Consider the following 19,484-nt stretch of genomic DNA (forward strand, 5'->3'; position numbering starts at 1 on the left):
ATATGGGTTGAGCAAGTCACACACACACACACACACACACACACACACACACACCACAATAACAATTAATGACAAAAAGGCCATGAATTTGAAAGAAAGTGGGAAGGAGTATATGAGAAGGTTTGGAGAGATGAAAGGGAGGAGAAAAATGTTATATTACAATCTCAAAAATTAAGACAAATACGCTCTTAGATATTTATGCCCACTAAGAACAATGTTTAAACACGCTTTCTTCTATCACGCTGGAAAAAAGTACTAATTGGAGTTGCCTCTTAGAGATGTCTGGAATTGTTCCAACAGGATAAAAATCAAGAGTGACATTCTATGTGCTCAGAGAGTCCCTGCGTATAAATTTAGTTTTCCGTGGGTTTCCCACAGCAACCACCTTTGATCAGTGGTGGAACAGGGCTTGCAGATTGCAGGCTCCCTGGGGCTGACAGATGGTTTGGATGGGGTCTAGTACTCTCACTTAAAAAAAAAAAAAAACAAACAAAATTGGAAAATAAAATGGATGTCTAAGGTGACCAGCACGTCCCATAAAGCATTTTGATCAAAGATGCAGTTGCTGGACCGCTGAGGAATGGCTGAGGATCTATGGGGATGCAGAGGAGTTACAGCAGCTGAAACCTGATCCCTGTGTCCCATAGGCAGACAGCGACATCCTGACAGATGCTGCTCCAGGGAAACCTAATGTTTCTTTAAACATTCAATTACGGTTACACAAACACATATTTTAAGCCACCAGCAGATCTCTTGCACAAATTAGGAATGCTAGAAGGCAAGTCAAACAGATTCCCTGAAACGAGTATTTAATAAGAATCGAGCTCTGTTCTGTGAAGAACTGTCTTACCATTGAGGGCTTTGAGGAGGATAATGAGGGGACTCTGCCAACATCAGATTAGATGATAGTGCTTGTGGCTGGAGGGTCCAAGGCCACTCTCAGTTCACTTTTAATTACTGAGCACGCTTTTAATTATAACAGGTCTCAGGATATCCAGGGGTTTGCTGCTCAATAGGTAAGCCATTTTTGCTCTCTGGAGTTGCTAGAGGCTATTCAAAGGTCTTTAAAAATTGGTCTTGTAATGCATGTCCTTTAATGACTGGCACACATGTCATCCTTCCTCTTTTTAAACATCCATAAGGTTTTATACTTTTAAAATAAACTTCCTTCCTAACTTATAATGTGGTCTTTTCTCATTGTAAAACAATGAGGCCTTAAAAAAAAAAAGAGGCCTTTTAAAATAATCTCTGTATTCAGAGCTATGTGGCACAGATATCACTTGAAAATAAAAACTGAACACCATGTGCACTATTTCCTAGCATGATATTTACATTGGGTACATCATGGGTTTTTTTTTTCTTTTGGCAACAGAAAAGTTCTTCATAATTTTAATCATCTCCTTCCAATTTAATTTTGAGGAAGAAACTCAGCATTGAACGGCACTGAACCTGAGGCTAATTCCTAGCCTGTAAGAGGCTGGCCATCTGATTGGTCAGGCCTTCTACCATCCTGGGTGTTAAATATTTAAATGACCTGTTCTCATTTTTTAATAGCTTCATCTGACTAAACTTTCTAAATTGGATCTCCTGGGCCAAAGGCTACAGAAATTAAAATTTAATTAAAGGGTGCATGATTAATTACCCTTTGTGTCTGATGGCATGAGGAGAATCATAACAGTATTACCTTGCTCACAAAATTATACATTCACAAATTGTACATGTTCATTGCTTCATTCTTAATAGACTTGTAACCTTTGAAAATAGTTATACTGAATATTTGGGCAGAAACATCATTAAAAGAGTGATACCAGAATATTCAAGTTATGAAAACATTACTTTTAACAGGCTATGAGCTTTAAAGCCAGCAGAGGTGGGGGCTGAGGGTAAGCTGAGAGGGGATGTTTTCTTAGCAAACATTAGGTTGATTATCAACACGGCAAAAAATAAAATTAGTACAACTGGTAAAAGTAAACCCAAACTACAGTACCTCAGAGGGATAGCTGTGTACTCACTGTGCATTTAAATTTTAAACTCATTATGATAGTTTTTATTAAGGGTTTATTTTTGTTGTTGGTTTGTTTGTTTTGTTTTGTTTGGCTATGCTAGCTTAAACATTCCCTACACAGACAATCCTAGCCTTGAACTCGTGATGACTCTCTTGCCTCATCCTAAGAGCTAAGACAACAAACAATGCACACCACTGTGCCCAGATGTTCCAGACACTTAAAAAATATCCATTTATTTTTATTTTCGGTATATGGGTACCTTGCTTAGTTGCAAGTCTGTGTACCTTGGGAGCACAGAGGCCAAGGAGGCTAGACAGTGCTCACTGAACCCCTAGAACTGGTGTTAAAGACAGTTGTGAGCTGCCACGTGGGTGCTGGGAACAGAACCCAGGCCTTATACCAAGTGGTCTTACCCACTAGCATCCCTCCAGCCCTGTAGTCCATATACTCTGAAAATACAGGCTGACGAAGAGATTAAGGTGAAGGGAATGGAGAAGACAGAGTTTCACATTTCTAACTTTTCCAATTCCAAGGTTATTTAGAGAAAGGCCTAAAGGATTGGACAGGAAGAAATTAGGGCACCTTTGCGGTGATTTTCCACACGAGTTCTCCTTTGTCTAGTTGTCAGCATGCATTATGCTATCTTCAGTAACAGAGGGTAAATCACTTCCAGAGGGAGCCATGAACAGAACAATTAAGCCATTTTACAAACCCAGAGAACCAGATGGGGCCAAGACAGCGTTTTATATGGAAGGGCATGTCGGTAATGATGCTAAGCGAAGTGACGGTACATAGGATTGTACAAAGACGGCTGTGTCGACGAGAGAAGACACCTGAAGCAAAGCGGTGTTTATAAGACACTCGGCTTGCCCCCCAGGGCCTGTCCATTGGTTGGTCTTGTTGTCATTCCTCGTTTCATGTCCCTCTATAGTCTTCCACTTTCTGTTGTAGAACAGACACTTTGCAGTAAAAACAAAAAACCAAACAAACGAAGGATTTCATAAGATCTTTTCACTCTTCTATCTGCACCCCTTAGTCCATCTGCAAACTCAGGGTCACAGCCTCCCCTTTGCTGGCTGGGCAACATGTTCCCCTAACAGCTAGATACCCTGAGCACATGCAGCACAGAAATGTCTAAGCCCTGCTGGCAACCAATCATAACAACCCATAGAGGACACGTGACCCCCACGGATGTCTTTATGAGCTCATTGTTTTTCTGTGTCTATCAGAGAGCATCTAGAGTACCAGCTACTTTCCTCATTTGTGTGACCAAACATCTGAGAAGCTGCGTCTTCAGGGAAGGAGGTTTACTTTGATTTGCAGTTTGGGAGCATAGCCCATCATGGTGGACAAGGCACGACGGGAGGAGAGTGACACAGCTGCTCACACTGCACCCACTGTCAGGAAGTAGAAAGTGGACAACTGACACAATATAAAGTCTTGGGGTTTACCACCAGTGACCCACCTCCTCCATGGAGGCCCCACCTCCTAAAGGTTTTACAGCCTTCCAAACCAGTGCTACCATTTGAGAACCAAGTGTTCAAACACACGCCCACAAAGGACATTTTGGGTTCTAGCCACATTCCCTAGTTACCTCCATTTACTTCCATGGAGATAGTTTTAAAGCCCTATACATGCAGCAATGCCGCCCCCCAAAAGATGAATTTACCATAATATTTTTACATGGACAAAAATAGAGGGGCTAGGGAGATTGCTCAATGGCTATAGCTTTTGATATATAAACATGGTGACTTAAATTCGGATCCCCAGCACCCACACAAAAGCCAACATCTACAATCCTAGCACCAGGAAGCAAAGACAAGAGGATCCTGGGAAAACTTAGTTGTTTAGCTCCAGGCTCAGTGAGAGACCCTGTCTCAAAAAACACAGTGGGGAGAGCAATTGAGGAAGCCAGCCTCTGGCTTACATATACAAATACACATCGGTATGCACAGGTGTATACATGTATACACACACACACACACACACACACACACACACACACACACACACACGTCTTCACATGTGCACACACTAATTACAATGTCTAGAAAGATCTTTAAAAGGTTTACTTTCTAAAGACAGACACATAAAAGCAATATAAATTTCTGTTCAGAACCCTTGGGTGTTCAATCCATAGGCCTGAATCTTTATTTTCAAGTCATCAGGATACAAGAAAAAGCTAAGAACGTGTCATTTATTTACTGTTTTTCAAGACTTTGATCCACTCTGTGGTGAAGGGCAGACACGTCAGAAGAAACACAAAGAGGCAGGTTGCAGATTCCAGGGAGCAGGCTGCAGCATTTTACATATATTGATTAAAGCACTTTGTGGCCTTAAAGGGCCAACTTCAGGGTCTCTTCCATCTGAGTTTCCCAGTGCCACAAACTCAAGCTCTGATACGATGAACAACATAGTTTGTCCACACAGAGGCTGATTCAGGTTTCTGCAACTGTATGATCCAGGTGGGCATCTTCTTTCCTCTCACTGTCAGCCAACACCCCCCTCCCCAGCTCCCTGTCCCCTGACATCTTATTGAAGAGTGAGGAAGAGGAGCTAAGCTCTCCTGCAAATGGAAAACTGCTGTTTTAAACCAGGTGGGACCTAGCAAATATAGTTATTGTTTTAAATACGGAACGCTCACTGGAAGGCCTCGATAGCTAAAGTAAGAGCTGAATAGATGAGAAAAGTCCTTTGTAACAGTGGCACTTGGGAGAGTGCTGGGGGCATAGAAGGCATGAATTGAAGTTTTTCTCAGTAGACTCATTTCTCCTGAGAGATGCACAAAGTGTGACATACCTATGCTCTCAGAAAGGAAGGAAGGAGAAAGAAGGAAACAAACAAATGAACAACAGTAAAACCCAAAAGCCAAACCAGTGTACTATTTTCTAGAAATTTACAATTTCTCCATTAAAGAGCCAAGTTTTTAAATAAAAGCATAAGATGGAGTTTACTGGAACAAGTTTGTGAGATCAAGTACATTGTGATGTTGACATAAATGATAGAGCAGTTTTCAGCGAACATTGCCCTAACTTTCTCGGCGGCTTTGGAAACAAGAATGACCTTGACTTACTCATTCCTTTCCAGGCTGAGGATCAGTTCTCGGCTCTCTAGTTGCAGTTGCACAGTCAGCACATCTGGATGATCCTGAAAGATGAACAGGAAGGGTTAGCTGGAAAGTGCTTGGCTTTGCCTTGCTAACATCTGGATGGTCTACATTAGTATAGTCAGTAGGGAGGGGAAAGGGGGTACTGGGATTGATTGGGAGAGGGAGAGGAAGGGGAAAGGGGTAGATAGATAGATAGATAGATAGATAGATAGATAGATAGATATTGATTTTTTTCTTGAGGACTTTCATTGACTCCAAGTTCTGAAGACCAGAGGGACAGAGTTGGAAAATGACACCTCGGTCTACGATGTGGCCTTTATACTCTTTTCCTTTAGCTATTCTTCCCCCTGAACTCTTTCCCTCTCACCGTAGCTCCACCCACTCCATCCACCCTTTCCTTGATTGTCACTGGCTGTACAAAGGGCACCTTTATTCCTTATCTGCTCATAGTAGAAAACCTGAAGTCATCCTCCAGGCTTCCAGGCCCTCACCCCCTCTACTGCAGCTCGGCTCTCCTCAGCACCTCTCCTGCTGCCAAGGCTTGCACCCGATCCTTCCCTCCACCCACTTTCCTGTTCAACACACAGGCAACTCTCCTCAACACGGCTTCCTCCTGGTCCTCCTCGGCCTGCCTGTGCTTTCTTCTCGTTCATCCTCCAGCAGTGGATGTGCACTTAACACTCCCATCTTAGAGAGGGCCTACACTCATTTCTCTGCTGTGCTGATTAGGTGCCAGCTTTTGAACTCGGCCTAGGGTTCCCAATGCCCTTCCGCGCTGCAGGCTTTCACTTGCCTCTGCACAGTGCCCGCAACTGCCTTCCTCCCGCCTGCCTTACCTGGATCTAGTTCCTGCTCTTGGAGTTTTCTTGCTGCCCTGAGGCTTTGCCCATGCTGCCTTCTCTCCCTGGGATGCTTTTCCTGGCTATCTACTGGAATCAGCTTAAAAGTCAGCTAGTAGAAAGATCACCCCTTACCCACCAACCTGCTGTTCTGTCCCCCCCCCCCCACCACACTAAAAGTAAGGGTTTCTGCAAGACGGAGTTTGGGTCAAAGGTTTTGTGGGTTGGGTTGATGTCCCCCTACCTCCACTGGAAGTCCCACCTGGCTATAGGAGGTGGCCTCTTAAGACTCCATATTCCTTGCTGGTAGACATCTTAGATAGGGTCACCCCCATAGACTCCCTTGGAAGCCTCCCCTGTCCTGTAGATGCTTCCCTTCTGATTTCCATTCTCTACCCCAGTCTTCTCTTCCCCCATTCCTGATCTCTTTTTCTGTTCCCTTTCCTTCCCCCTCCCACATAGTTCTCTTCCTCCATTTGCCTTAGATTTCTACTTTACTTCCCCTTCTGAGTGAGATTCAAGCATCCTCCCTTGGGGCCTCCTTGTTACTTGGCATCTTTGGGTCTGTGGATGGTAGGCTGGTTATCCTTTACTGTAAGGCAAATATCCACTTATAAGTGAGTGCATACCATGTGTGTCTTTCTGGGCCTGGGTTACCTCACTCAGGATTATAAAGATGGAGCAGAGATCGAGGGAATGGCCAACCAATGACTGGCCCAGCTTGAGACCTACCGCGTGGGAAAGAGCCAACCCCTGATGCTATTAATGATAAACTCTGCTGTGCTTGCAGACAGGAGCCTAGCACAACTGTCTTCTGAGAGGCTTCATCCAGCAGCTGGTGGAAACAGATACACAGATCCATAGCCAAATGATAGGTGGAGTTCAGGGAGTCTTGTGGAAGAGTTGCAGGAGGATTGAGGAAGCCAGAGGGATCATCAAGGACACCACAAGAAGGCAGACAGAGTAAACTAAGCTGGGCCCATGGGGGCTCACAGAGACTGAATCACCAGCTAAAGAGCATGCATGGGTTGAACCTAGGCCCCCTACACATATGTAGCAGATGTGCAGCTTGTTCTTCATGTGAGTCCTATAACTATTAAAGTGGGGATATCTCTGACTCTGTTGTCTGCCTTTGGTTGCCTGTTGTTGATCCCTTTCACATAGTTGCCTTGCCTGGTCTCAGTGAGAGAGGATGAGCCTAGTCCTGTGACTTGATGTGACAGGGTGAACTGCTACCCATGGGGGGGGCCTCCCCTTCTCTGAGGATAATGGGATGGGGAGGGGCGGTGAGGATAAAGGGACTGGGAGGAGAGGAGGGAGGGGGGCTGTGATCAGGCTGTAAAGTGCATTGGGGGGGGGGGGAAAAGTGTCTGTCATAGAACTTGTGATGAGTGTGTTGGTTTGCACTTCCTTATAGTGTCCACCAGAGGGCTGGGCAAATGCTAGGCAGGGCTGGAGTGAAGGAAGGAACCCATGCATGCCAGGGAGGTGGCTCCTTGGATCTCTCTTCCTCTTGCTCCACAGCCCTCTCTTCCCTGCTTCTCTTTCTTCATCCATTTACACAAACATCAGTGTACGCAGCCCAGACCTGCGGATGGTGCTGCCCACACTTCGAGTGGATCTCAGTGCCTCAGTGAGCCTAATCTAGACAATATCTCAAAGATGTGCCCAGATACCTGTTCCAGGTGACTATAGGGCCTTTCAGCCAGCATTAACTGCCACAGATTATAGTAGAGGGCTGGATGGTACAAGAAAAATCCAGTGGAGGAAGAGAGTGGAGAGGGAGTTTCATTTCAACCCATTCACTGAACTGGACGTTTTAGTTTAAAAGCATGAATGCATCCATCTTTTTCTAATTGCTATTGACTGAAGACCATAATGCATACCATTCTTTTTCTTAAGATGATATATTGATTGATTTACCTAATGGAACTGCAGCCTTTGTTGGATATGCAAAGAACTATATTTGTTGAACCAATTAATCAAATGCTAATCAATATGCCAAAGCATATTTAAACAGTAACTACAATTCTATCTTTTAAACTGGAGAAAGCACCTCTAAACAAATATGTAAAGGACATGAATGTACTCTTGAAAACAATAAAATAATCACAGGATACTCACTACACAGCTGGAAATATAGACAGTTTCCAGAATTATAGAAAGCACTTTTTCTATTGCTTTTCTGCACTGTTACCAAAAGAAACCTGGGGAGGCGAGGGCTTCTTTGTCTTACTTCATTAAGGGGAGTCAAAGCAGGAACTGAAGCAGAGGCCATGGAGGAACACTGCTTACTGGATTGTTTCTCCTATCTTGCTCAGTCACATTTATTATATAGTCCAGGTCTACCTGGAAAGAGGTGGCGCTGCCCATAGTAGGCCCATGGTATCTTTTGCATGACTGTGCTCCAATCTTTTCTTATGAGGATGCCTGCCTTGTTGGTTTAGGATCTATCCATATGGTATAGATTAAGTCTGAAATGTCCTTCACGGGCTCATGTTTTGAATGTTTGATTCAGTTGCTGGCACTTTGGGGATGTTGTGATACCTTTAGGATGTGTGTCACTAAGTACAGGCCCTTGAAAGTTATTCCTAGCCCCTGGTTCTGGCTTCACTGTTTGCTTTCTGGTCTCTCTTGAGGTGAATAGCCTCTGCTAATGTGTTTCTGCCTCCACAAGCTGGGATGCCACGGCATTCCTTCTCTGGCACGATGAATTGAAAAACGTGAGCCCAAGTTAATCTTTTCTTTCTTAAGATGCTCTGTGAAGCATTTTGGTCACAGTAAAGGTAAGATCATTACTGTACCTTATGACCTCAGTTTACCTGAATAGCCTCTTAAAGGCCCTCCCTGGAGATGTTCCACATTCCAAGGCTAGGGGTTGGGATTTCAGTATAGATCTGGCAGGGTCAGGGATGCGATTCAGTCTACAGCACCCCCTTTTCATTCTTACATCCCACTCACTCCTCTACAGAGGTAACCATTATCTCGCTCCCATTAATCACTAATTAATATTAATTCACATCTTCGTTTCCTTTATAGTTTACTCGTACTTCAGGTATTTCCAAACAAACATTAGTCTCATCCTGGGCCCATTCTTCTATGGCCCAGCTGGTCTTCCTTAATCTTATACCCATGGGGGGGGGTTGTTCTATGTGTCATTTGTTCTTATAGAACAATTTGTTCTTATAGAACAATTTATATATCCACAATCATGTAAATAGATGCTCACTGGTGGGTTTTTTTTTTCTGATCATGTCTCTTTTCATGATGTCACACATCTATGTCATACCCACAACTGAACAGGTTCTATGGGAGGTAGGATTTGTCCTCTTGCCTTGACTGGAGATTTACAACTGTTTCTAATGTATGAATGGGTCACATTCCCTCAGCTACTAGATGCATGTCCTTATAGATCACACACACACACACACACACACACACACACACACACACACACACACACACAACGCACAAAGTCAGGCAAGAAAATTTGTTAAGTATATAAGTGCATGCTGTTGAGGCCTTATTTGTTTTAACATTTTGGTATTGATTTGTTTAGTGGAGTCCATGCTATGGCACACAGGTGGAGATCAGTGGACAGCTTGCCAGAGTTGGCTCTCCCTTTCCATCACATGGACCCCAGGCCTCGAACACACGTCCTCTGGCTCAGAGGCAAGCACAGTTATCTAACAACACACTTTCAACCTGGGGCAGACAATCTTTAGGACACACGATATTGCTCTTCCATGAAATCCTAGCTCCTGCTTCCTACCCCTGAGCCTTATCTCAATCCCTTTACGTATCTATCAGGAGCAGACTTTACCACTGGACAGGGTGTGCTCTACCGCACAGGTGGACACTTTGCTTGATAATACATTTTCTACCAGAAAACAGAAGATCAGTAATCCACAGATAAAAGTACCACCCTTTCTTTCCTTCCTTGCACAAGTGTGCATACACCACACACACACACATACACACAGAGACAGAGAGACAGAGAGAGAGACAGAGAGACAGAGAGATAGAGAGAGACAGAGAGATAGAGACAGAGACAGAGATAGAGACAGACAGAGACAGAGGCAGAGAGAGAGAGGCAGAGAGAGACAGAGAGAGACAGAATTTTCAATGATCTAGAAAAATTTGATCCAGACCTTGAGGCTAAAGCCATGTGTCAGTGACTTGGCATCAGACTTAGCAGGAGCAGGGACTCACCCCCAATAGCCATGCCCATCCCCACCACAGCCTTGAGGCCACCCTTTCCAAGGGGCCCACTCAGAGCCAAAGCCATCTATCTCAACCGTCCATGTGGAAGGTCAGAGGGATCTCATTTTTCAGGCATAACAACAATATTAAAATACTGCATTCAGGGGAACCCAGGGATTACTAAGTCCCTCTCTAGCACTAAATAAATGCTTCAGATTGCAGCCCTGGCATTCATGGGGCACAAGGGAGGCATTTATTGCTATGAATATTTAGAGGCATCTTGATTACTGCTTTAATATTAGCATGTTAGCTCCATAGCCAGCAAGATCTGCACACCGTGGAACACAGAGAAGACAAAACTGAACTAAATGCAGGCTCAGAGTGAGGAATTACAGCACGGCAGCACCATCATGGGAGGTCCCTGGCTTGGGGCCTGTTAGTTATTATATAAGTGATAGTGACTTTTACCCGTGAGTTGGTGATCTTTATTTTTGCGGTGGAATATTGATCATAGCAGCCCCTGTGTCCCAACTGTGAGCAGACAGCTCAAACTCTCCACATAAAAACTACTTTAGGTGGATGCGTGAGGGGTTGGGGTTGTAGTTCAGGGGTAGAATACTTGTGTAGCATGTGGAAGGCCCTGCGTTGTAAACACGGCACTGCCACATGTGTGCATGTGAGAATTCTCCTGCACATATGTGAGCAACCATATGAAATGAGGTTTTTATATTCACTTTCCAAGACTGAGTTCATTATTTATATTAAGAAGTGTCTCTTGCTTCATTCTGTGGCCTAAGACACTCCAGAGCTTTGTAGTTCATTTCTCCCTCTGGGGAGTATATGACTATCCTCTGGCCCACATAAGGGCTTTAGTTCCCTGTTGACCCTGCCTCCCAGCCCACTTCTCGATCTTCTAAGGACCCTGATCATGGAATTAATTATCCTCACATTTGTCACAAGTGATTTAGATTTCTATAGCTATAGCCAGCATCCTAAAGACTAATGTTTAAATGGCCTTGCTGGGTTCTTGAGGGGCCTAACCATGGGCTGTTTGTTGGTCACTGGCTGTTGGTGTGGTCATGAGCACCTTGGTGAGGCTATGCGCTCTCTGCCTCGCTCTCCTCTTCTAGTCCACACCATCACCAGTGGTTAGTCATTCGTGTTTACATTTACTTGTGAATGGTTTACATCTCCCAGGAAAACAGAACTTTTGGGAAGGCAGGCATGTGTAAGCCTCATGTGCTCATAACTTTTTGTATCAAGCGTGGTGACCTAGAGGCACGCAGAGGTGAAGGACAGAGTGGGGGAGGCAGTGGAAGTTCCCAAAGAAACATTTTACTTGTGAAGTAAAGAGACTCCAAGACTATAACCTTCCTCTCATGGGGCCTGGGAAAGATTCTGGACTCTTCCTCTAGCCATTCGCTGTCCTTAAGAAACACACAGAACTTCTCTAAAGCATCAACAGGCTGCCCACCACAGTCTGATACCCCTCGGAGCCGGGGGGCAAGAGGCTGCACATAAGCCCCAGACATACTCAGTGAGGCCTGAGAATGGACATGTGGTCTGTTCTCCTAAAGACTGGAAGCAGGCAGAGCTAGCTCTGGTTAAGAAATATCCTTCCTGTTTCTCATTCTCTTTCCCTTATGATGCTGGGAGAGGCAAGTACCCAGCAGGACAGGCAAGCACTCTGCTGTACAGCCACACCTACGGTCCCAAGGGAGCTGAATGGCTAGTTTATCTATGGTACTGGATAAAATGGATGCCGACATTCCTTTCTAGTCTCTCAACAGCCTGGAGAATACTCCGGACCCTCCTGCCCTATTCCTGTGCACCCCAGTGATTTCAGACACCAAAACAAGAAGGGGAGGCTCTATCTAGGGCCATAAGAAAATAAGGCAAAGGATCTACAACTTATGGATATTCATATACGATTCAAGGTAAAGAGTGGATAGTGCGGCAGGGAGCATAGAACCCATGGTCCACTAGCATGAGGCACTGCTGGGGACAGACTGACAGGGGGTATATTTCTTAAAGTTCCTGTCCTCGGAGGCTTGACTCCTCCTAATGGTTTGCTGGACCTCGTGGAGGCATGATAGCAAGACTAAAAAGGCTGGACGGCTTGGGGACAGTATGGTGACATGGTAGACAATACACAAGACCGTGTGCTGATCTGGGGAGACACAGTGACATAGTGGCTTGGAGACAAGACTGTGTGGTGAGGTAATGGCTTCAGCACTGCGCATTTTAATGGCATGATAGTTGGGGGACAGGATTGCATAGTGACAGGTAGCCAGGGGATGGGACTGTGCTGTGAGTTATTATCAGCTTGCTGAGGTCTGCCTCCAGCTGAGTCTAGCTGACAGTCACCCAGAAGTCTATGACAGCAGGCTTTCAGCCCTGTCTGACCTCTCACCTCCACTTGCCTTTAGACAGATCTTTAAGCAGTAAGAAGGGCAGAGTAACCCACCTCAGTGGCCACCTGCCTACAGCTCAGGAACACAAGAGGACAATGCCTAAGTTGGGAACTTCTCATCAGCCATTCCCTGAGGGATCTGGGTTACCCCTACAGCCCAAGCCCACAGGCCAAGCACCAGGAGGCACACAGGAAGTACCAGCCTCAGTATAACAGCCTCTTGGTACCTCTGTAAATAAATGAGGGTCCATCATGACAAGTATCATTATGTGCAAAAGGCCTGGCTTGATGTCAGGATCCAGATCTGGGTTAGAACCTCAGACTTACTCCAATAGTCCCAAGGAAGGTGGTTGAACACTTGCCTGCCTTCCAGGAATATGCTAGGTGCAAAGTTAGGATCACAGAACAACTGTGCCTTTGCCAACTGTAAAACTATAGAACCAGAACAAAGAACCAGCTCATGTTTTCTTGAAAACCACAAAAAAAAAAAAAAAAAAAAAAAAAAAAAAAAAAAAGAAAAGAAAAGAAAAAAAGAAAACCAGGGTGTTCTTGTTTAAGCAGGGACACGGCGGCAGGGACTCCAGCTATATAACTGTCCATAGATCAGGTGCTAACTCCATAAACCTCAGTTTCCTCACTGGGAAAACAAAGCTAACACTCTTTCCTTGTCCACACACAATTCTAGAACCAGGAGATAAATGGGGCTGCGAAGATGATTGAGAGAGAGAGAGAGAGAGAGAGAGAGAGAGAGAGAGAGAGAGAGAGAGAGAGAGAGAGAGAGAGAGAGAGAGAGAGAGAGAGAGAGAGAGAGAGAGAGGGGACCTTGAGATGTGGAGGTTATCCTGAAATGTAGTAGTCAATGTCAGCATAAAGATCTTTAAAAGCAGTATGTGTGTGCATTCAAGTATGTGTTTCATGAGTGTGAGTTACACAGGAACAAGTATTTGTGAAAATGCATACATGTGCATGTGAGACCAGAAGTAAAGCTTGGTGTAGCTCATACAGTGCCATCTACCTTGTATTTTAAGACAGGATCACGTTGTTGGCCTGGAGCTCATTGAACAGGCTAGGTTAGCTGGCTAGCAAGTCCAAGGACCCACTTGCTTTTGCCTCCCCAGCACAGGAATTATAAGTAAGCACCACTACGCATGCCTGCAGGGGGCAGGGGGCAGGGGGTAGGGGGGCCGTTACTGATAAGCTTAATTGAGGCAGGACATATCCACTGTGGGTAGCGCTATTCCCTGCGCTAGGATCTATGACTGTGAGTGGGGCACAAGTGCTCATTGCTCTCTGCTTCTTGGCTGTGGGAAGCAATGTGCCCAGGTGCTTCCAGCTTCTCTCCTGTGACTCCCAGAGGAACAAAGAAGCAAACTCAGATCTTTAAGCTCTCAGAATAAACAATGTATAGACTGAACCACCTCCCAGCCTTGCCTTGCTCACTTTGAAGATGAAGAAAACATTATAGACTTTGCCACAGTGCCACAAAGAAAGGATTCCGGCACACCTCCAAGGAGAAGAACAGATCCTGCCATGGTGTCTCCTATGCTGCCCAATTTGCTTTTTTTTTTTTTTTTTTTTAAATATTCACTGGACATTAGACCAGTCAGCTAGGAAATAAGAAACAGATTCTGTTTTTAAGCTACCTAAACCGAGGCCATTTTTTCTTTTTCCTTTTCTTTTCTTTTTCTTTTTGTTTGTTTGTTTGAAGAAGCATTCAACACTGACATAATTAAGAGGATTGCAATGGGATCAGGGATCTGAGAGGTAAAACGCCTATTTGCAAACCATCTTGCCCGATGAAATGGAAAATTCATCTCCCCTATAGAAACCTAGAAACCCAATAGCAAATGGAACTGCCACTTGCCGGCATGACAGCAGGGAGACACCATTTCACTTATTATTTATTGCAGTTTATCCAGATGAAGCCCCTTTTACAAGCTTTTTGTGTTTAGATCTAAATGGCTATCATAAATTGTTTTTCTTTAAATTTTCATAAAGCGATGTTATACGTTTATTAATTGAGGGTCTATTTATGAGTCAGGCTCCAGGCCAGTCCTGGATTGATGGCTGGAAACAAATTAGCTTTCTCTTTTCTTCCACATGGGAAGACGATGTGCATGTGAGCATCATCACAGAAGCGGACAGAAGCAAATAGAAGCCCTGTGTGGAGACAGTGCACCATACATCACTAAGCTTCACCTTGTTTGACATGGCTTGAAGGTAATCTGTCCTGTGCTGTGCTTACTGATACAATCATGGTATTAAAAAATATTATCATCTAGCACAGAATTGCTTTCTGGAACGGCCTTACAAAAACACAGCACGCACTGTGCGTATCACCCAGAAAGCTTGGCTTCCTATTCAAAGTTCATTTATCTAACTAATTTGATGTCTGGAAACATTCACACTCTGCTTTGTTTTCCCCGCAGTAACATCATTTCAAAACTGTCACTCAGAGGAAGCTAATGGCTTAAGTTGCTGGTTTGTTTGCACGCAAGCTGTCTTCTAGAGGGAATGCACCTCTCTCTCCTGTTGACCGGGAGCCATTTACCAAGCATCACTGCAATTGCTTTCAGATAAACATTAGCGGAATATAAGAAGACCTTTAAAGAGAACCGCTATCGATCACGGTGGCACTGCCAAGTTGCTGTGGACTCAGCAAAGCTAACTGCAAACAACTTCTATTACAAACAGGATTACAGCTAATTGCTAAGTTTCTGTAAACTGATTCTAACTGCACCATGAAAATTCACACCCCAAGCTTCACACAGACCTTGGGAAGAGGACTCATATGTCACGACGCTCAGACACACACTACGACTGTCACTCGCGTTGTCCTTGGTTTGCCTGTCATGCTGCTTCTTGAGTATTTGAACTACTAAATTGGGAAAGGAATGGGACCATCAGCCAAGGAGAGGCGATGCAGGAGGAGCTTTGGAATGGGAAGAACGGGTAGATGTGTGGAGTGGATACAGTTCCATATATGTACACACACACACACACACACACACACACACACACACACATTCACACATACATTTGGTTCTTTATGCACAAAGCCCTCTACTTCAGGTCATTTGGTCCCCTTCCTCTCTTGGGCCTGACATGTGTCTTGAAAGGCCGGCGCTAAGGGTCTCTCAACAGCAACCCCAGTGCTTCAGTGTTTGAGACTCACACCTCCTCTAAACATCCCAAGGGCACTCTTCATCTTGCAGGCCCCTTCTTACCCCTGCAACCACCCTTCCTTGGGGCCATGCTGGTGCTACCTCTTGCACCATCCCCCTCTTACCTCTCTGTTGACATGGGTTCTATGATGTCTCGGGTGGTCCACCTGCAATTCTCTGCTCTTATATAGTCCTCATTCCACCCCACCCCATCCCATCCCACCCTTGGGGCTACCTTCTATCAGTCAGCCATACCTGGTTGTCCTTCAAATTATGACTGGGCTATAGACTGATAAAATTGAGTTGAGCATATTGTAAGAGGCAGACGCGTTCAGTACACCTGCCCTGCCATCTTTCCTTGTTGTGCTGAAATACCCCGACAAGAGCAACTTAAAGGACAAAGGGCTTATTTGGGCTCACGGTTGGAAGATACATCACAGAGGGAAAGTCACAGCGGAGGAACTGGAGGCAGCCGGGCCCATCACACCTACTGACAAAAGGCAGAAAGCAACGAATGTGCATGCTTAGCTCACTCGCTCCTTTTGTGCAGTCCTGGATCCTACTCTAGTGGATGGTGCTTTCACCCCAGGCCTGGACCGGTCCCTTCACCACCCTGAACACTAGTTGGGCCTAAGAGTGCAATTGTCATTGCAGCCCTTTGCCCAAAGTCAAACAATATTGTATCATGTAGTAAAAATGTCTGTAGGAGATGGCTAGGAGAGAAGGTTTTGAACGCTCCCATAACAAAGAAATGACAAAAGTTTGCGATGGTGAAGCACAAAGCCTAATGTCTTGGGTTGATCACACACAGTGGACTATACAGAAATACGCTGAAAAGTACTGGCTTTATTTTCCTGTACTGAAGTATCACATCATGCCCAGGAAAAATGTATAAAGATCAGTCAGCTAAAGGTAAAGTTGAGGTGCCAGAGAGATGAGATGGCTCAGTGAGTAAAGGTCCTTGCCACATAAGCCAGACACCCTGAGTTTGCTCCCAGAGCCCACATAAAGATGGAAGGAGAGAACTGATTTTACACATGTACTGTAATATATACGCCCATACACATACACCAATGCACACACTTATCACATACACACATGACACAAGAAATAAGAAATAAAATCACTTTTAAAAATATGTCTTCTGATCCCCTTCACCATCATGGGTGTGGAAGATGAAGTTAGTTGACTGTTTCGCACCCACTCTGGCTCTCAGCTGTGCTGCTATGTTCTGCCTGGCATAGGGCTACTTGAGTTCATGGCTGCACTCTTACTGGCCAAGGGTCCCTTTGACATTTCAGCCAACTTAAAAAAAATCAATCCACAAGGCTCATATCATGCTCTTTTGTATAGAAAATATGAAATCAGAGCTAGGGATGGAGCACAGTGCCTGGTGCGCAGGGGCCTGGGGCTTCATCCCCGATCCTGGAAAGCGGCAGGATAGAGAAGAGGGGAGAGGGCAAAAGGAAAGAAAAAAAGAGGGAGAAGGAGGGAGGAGGCTGGAAGACAGTTATCAGAACTGAGAGTACCACCTCCAGCAATGAAAAATAAGACAGTACAGATCCAAGGCTTTTGGGATTTATGCCATCAGTCTATTATGAAATGTCTCTTCATTTCTTCATCAAATGTCTCCACGACGGATTTCTACACCATGCTAAATGCATCATCTACCTCGATGCCAATCTTGATCTTTGCTACAGGGTTCAGAATCATGAAGATATCTTACACTAGAAACACAGATGTATTAGTTACGTGGCTGCTGCTGATACTGCTGACAAATTGGGTGTTTAAAATTGCTATTAACTTAGATGATTTTCAGAACAAATTAGAAAGGCAAAGTCTGGGTAAGGATGAGGCTTGATGACACTGCTTACTCTGGAGCCCTCCTGGGGTGGCCAGTTTGAAATTGGACCATGAGAGTGGAAATGAGGCAGCAGTGATGAGGTCCCTGTTAGAACTCCTAGACACGGAGCAGCATGCTACAAGCTGGCTGGACGTGGGTGGGAGACAGAGATCATAGCCATGGCTGCACATGTCTTTGCTTTGGGAGGAAGGTCAGGATGTTCAAGGTCTGCTCCCAACCTCTGGGGAGAAGGAAGAGTGACTCCATTCCTATGAATGACCTTACAAAAAACCCATAATATTAGACAGATAGTAACTGGATGATAAAACTAAACAATGTTGAGTTGACAAGAAGAGTCAGCTGGCAGATGGATTGTGTGTGTGTATGTGTGCACGCGCGCGTGTGTGTGTGTGCACATATTCATAATTCATAATGAACCAATAGGTTTGGAACTAATAGAAACCAAAATTCCATTATTTCCTAAAGATAGGATGTCTGTTGAAAAATCTTTTCTTTGCAAGAATCTAAGTTTCCAGATGACTTATTCAAAGACAGTCTGTATAAGCAAAGTGCATGTGTATGCATCCCTGATGACAGAGGAAGGGTCTCACCTACAGTCTGTGCTGGGACAGGATGCACAGAACCATCCAGCTACTCCACCATCCAGTTCAAATCAAAGATTTCCCTGCCAGTTCCTTGAGTGTAAAGTGGTGCAGAAAACACACCAAAACAACTTCACAGGAAAGCAGAGCTCGTCTTTTTTATGACAAACTCTTTCTCTCTCCAGATTAATCAGGGCCATACTGAGCTAGGGCCAAACTCAAGCTCCACCCCATGCTACCAGAGTGACATCATCACTGTCAGTGAAGCTATGCTTCACTTCATCTGGGAACATGGCTCACCAGCCGGGTGGCCAAAGGACACTGCTCCTATCACTGTTAGGGTAAGACTGTGAGGGTTACACAAGTAGGCCATTCATTATGGACTTGTCTTCACCCCTTTTGTCTCATAACACTCCAGTTTCCGGGTTGCAGTAAGCCATCATCCCGTATCACAGGATCACGAAACACAAAAACCCAAGTACTGATTTCTCTTCTCCTGGCAGCATTGAGAGGAATTGACGCACAAGAACCACATCCAAACGGTGACTGAAGTCATATGAGGAAGGAAGGGAACTGCAGCCACTGTGGTAGGTGTACGGGACGCGCTGCCTTCCACCTGCACAGGCTCCGAATTCTTCACCTACCCTGGAATGATGCTGTTAAAAAAAAAACCAAACCAAACCAAACCAACAACAAATAAAACAAAAAACAAACAATGGACATAGAGTGGATAGGAGACGAAGTGTTGAAAAGCAAAGACAGACACAAATTCATGCATACATACACGAACTCTTGCATGCACATATATAACAAAGCACAAAAAGCACACACACACACAGGTGCAAGCATACCATACACATGATGTGTGTATACATACATATATCCACGTGTACACATATAGGTGTGCACACAATCATGTGCATTTATGCACACACATACATATATAAACACATGTGTATACACACATGTATGGACACATATATACACAGGCATACACACATATACATGCATACACATATACATGCATGCACACATATGCACATATATATGTATGCATCTGCATACATATGAACAGGTTCATACACATTCATACATACACACACACACATACACATCCATATATATATACATAAGATGTGCATGAACACATACATGTGAATGGATACATATTATATGCATGTACATGCATGTGCATACAAGCACATGAACATGCATGCACACACATATTCACATATACATTCATGTGTGGGGGCAAACACACATACATGAAAGCACCTAGGTACATGGAAGCATCCATGTTCAGAC

The 19,484-nt window shown here is 44.6% G+C and overlaps 1 protein-coding gene across 1 annotated transcript in view; it reads right to left on the reverse strand.

The window, feature by feature from the left end:
- Adam12 (ADAM metallopeptidase domain 12) overlaps nucleotides 1–19,484 on the reverse strand; it is a 328,346-nt gene that overhangs the window by 227,733 nt on the left and 81,129 nt on the right. Inside the window, exon 3 of the mRNA XM_051145478.1 lies at nucleotides 5,080–5,153. Within this exon, the coding sequence (XP_051001435.1) occupies nucleotides 5,080–5,153 (74 nt within the window). The remainder of the gene's footprint in view (nucleotides 1–5,079; nucleotides 5,154–19,484) is intronic.

The sequence above is a fragment of the Acomys russatus genome, chromosome 5 (assembly GCF_903995435.1).
Source record: "Acomys russatus chromosome 5, mAcoRus1.1, whole genome shotgun sequence".
NCBI classification, from domain to species: domain Eukaryota; kingdom Metazoa; phylum Chordata; class Mammalia; order Rodentia; family Muridae; genus Acomys; species Acomys russatus.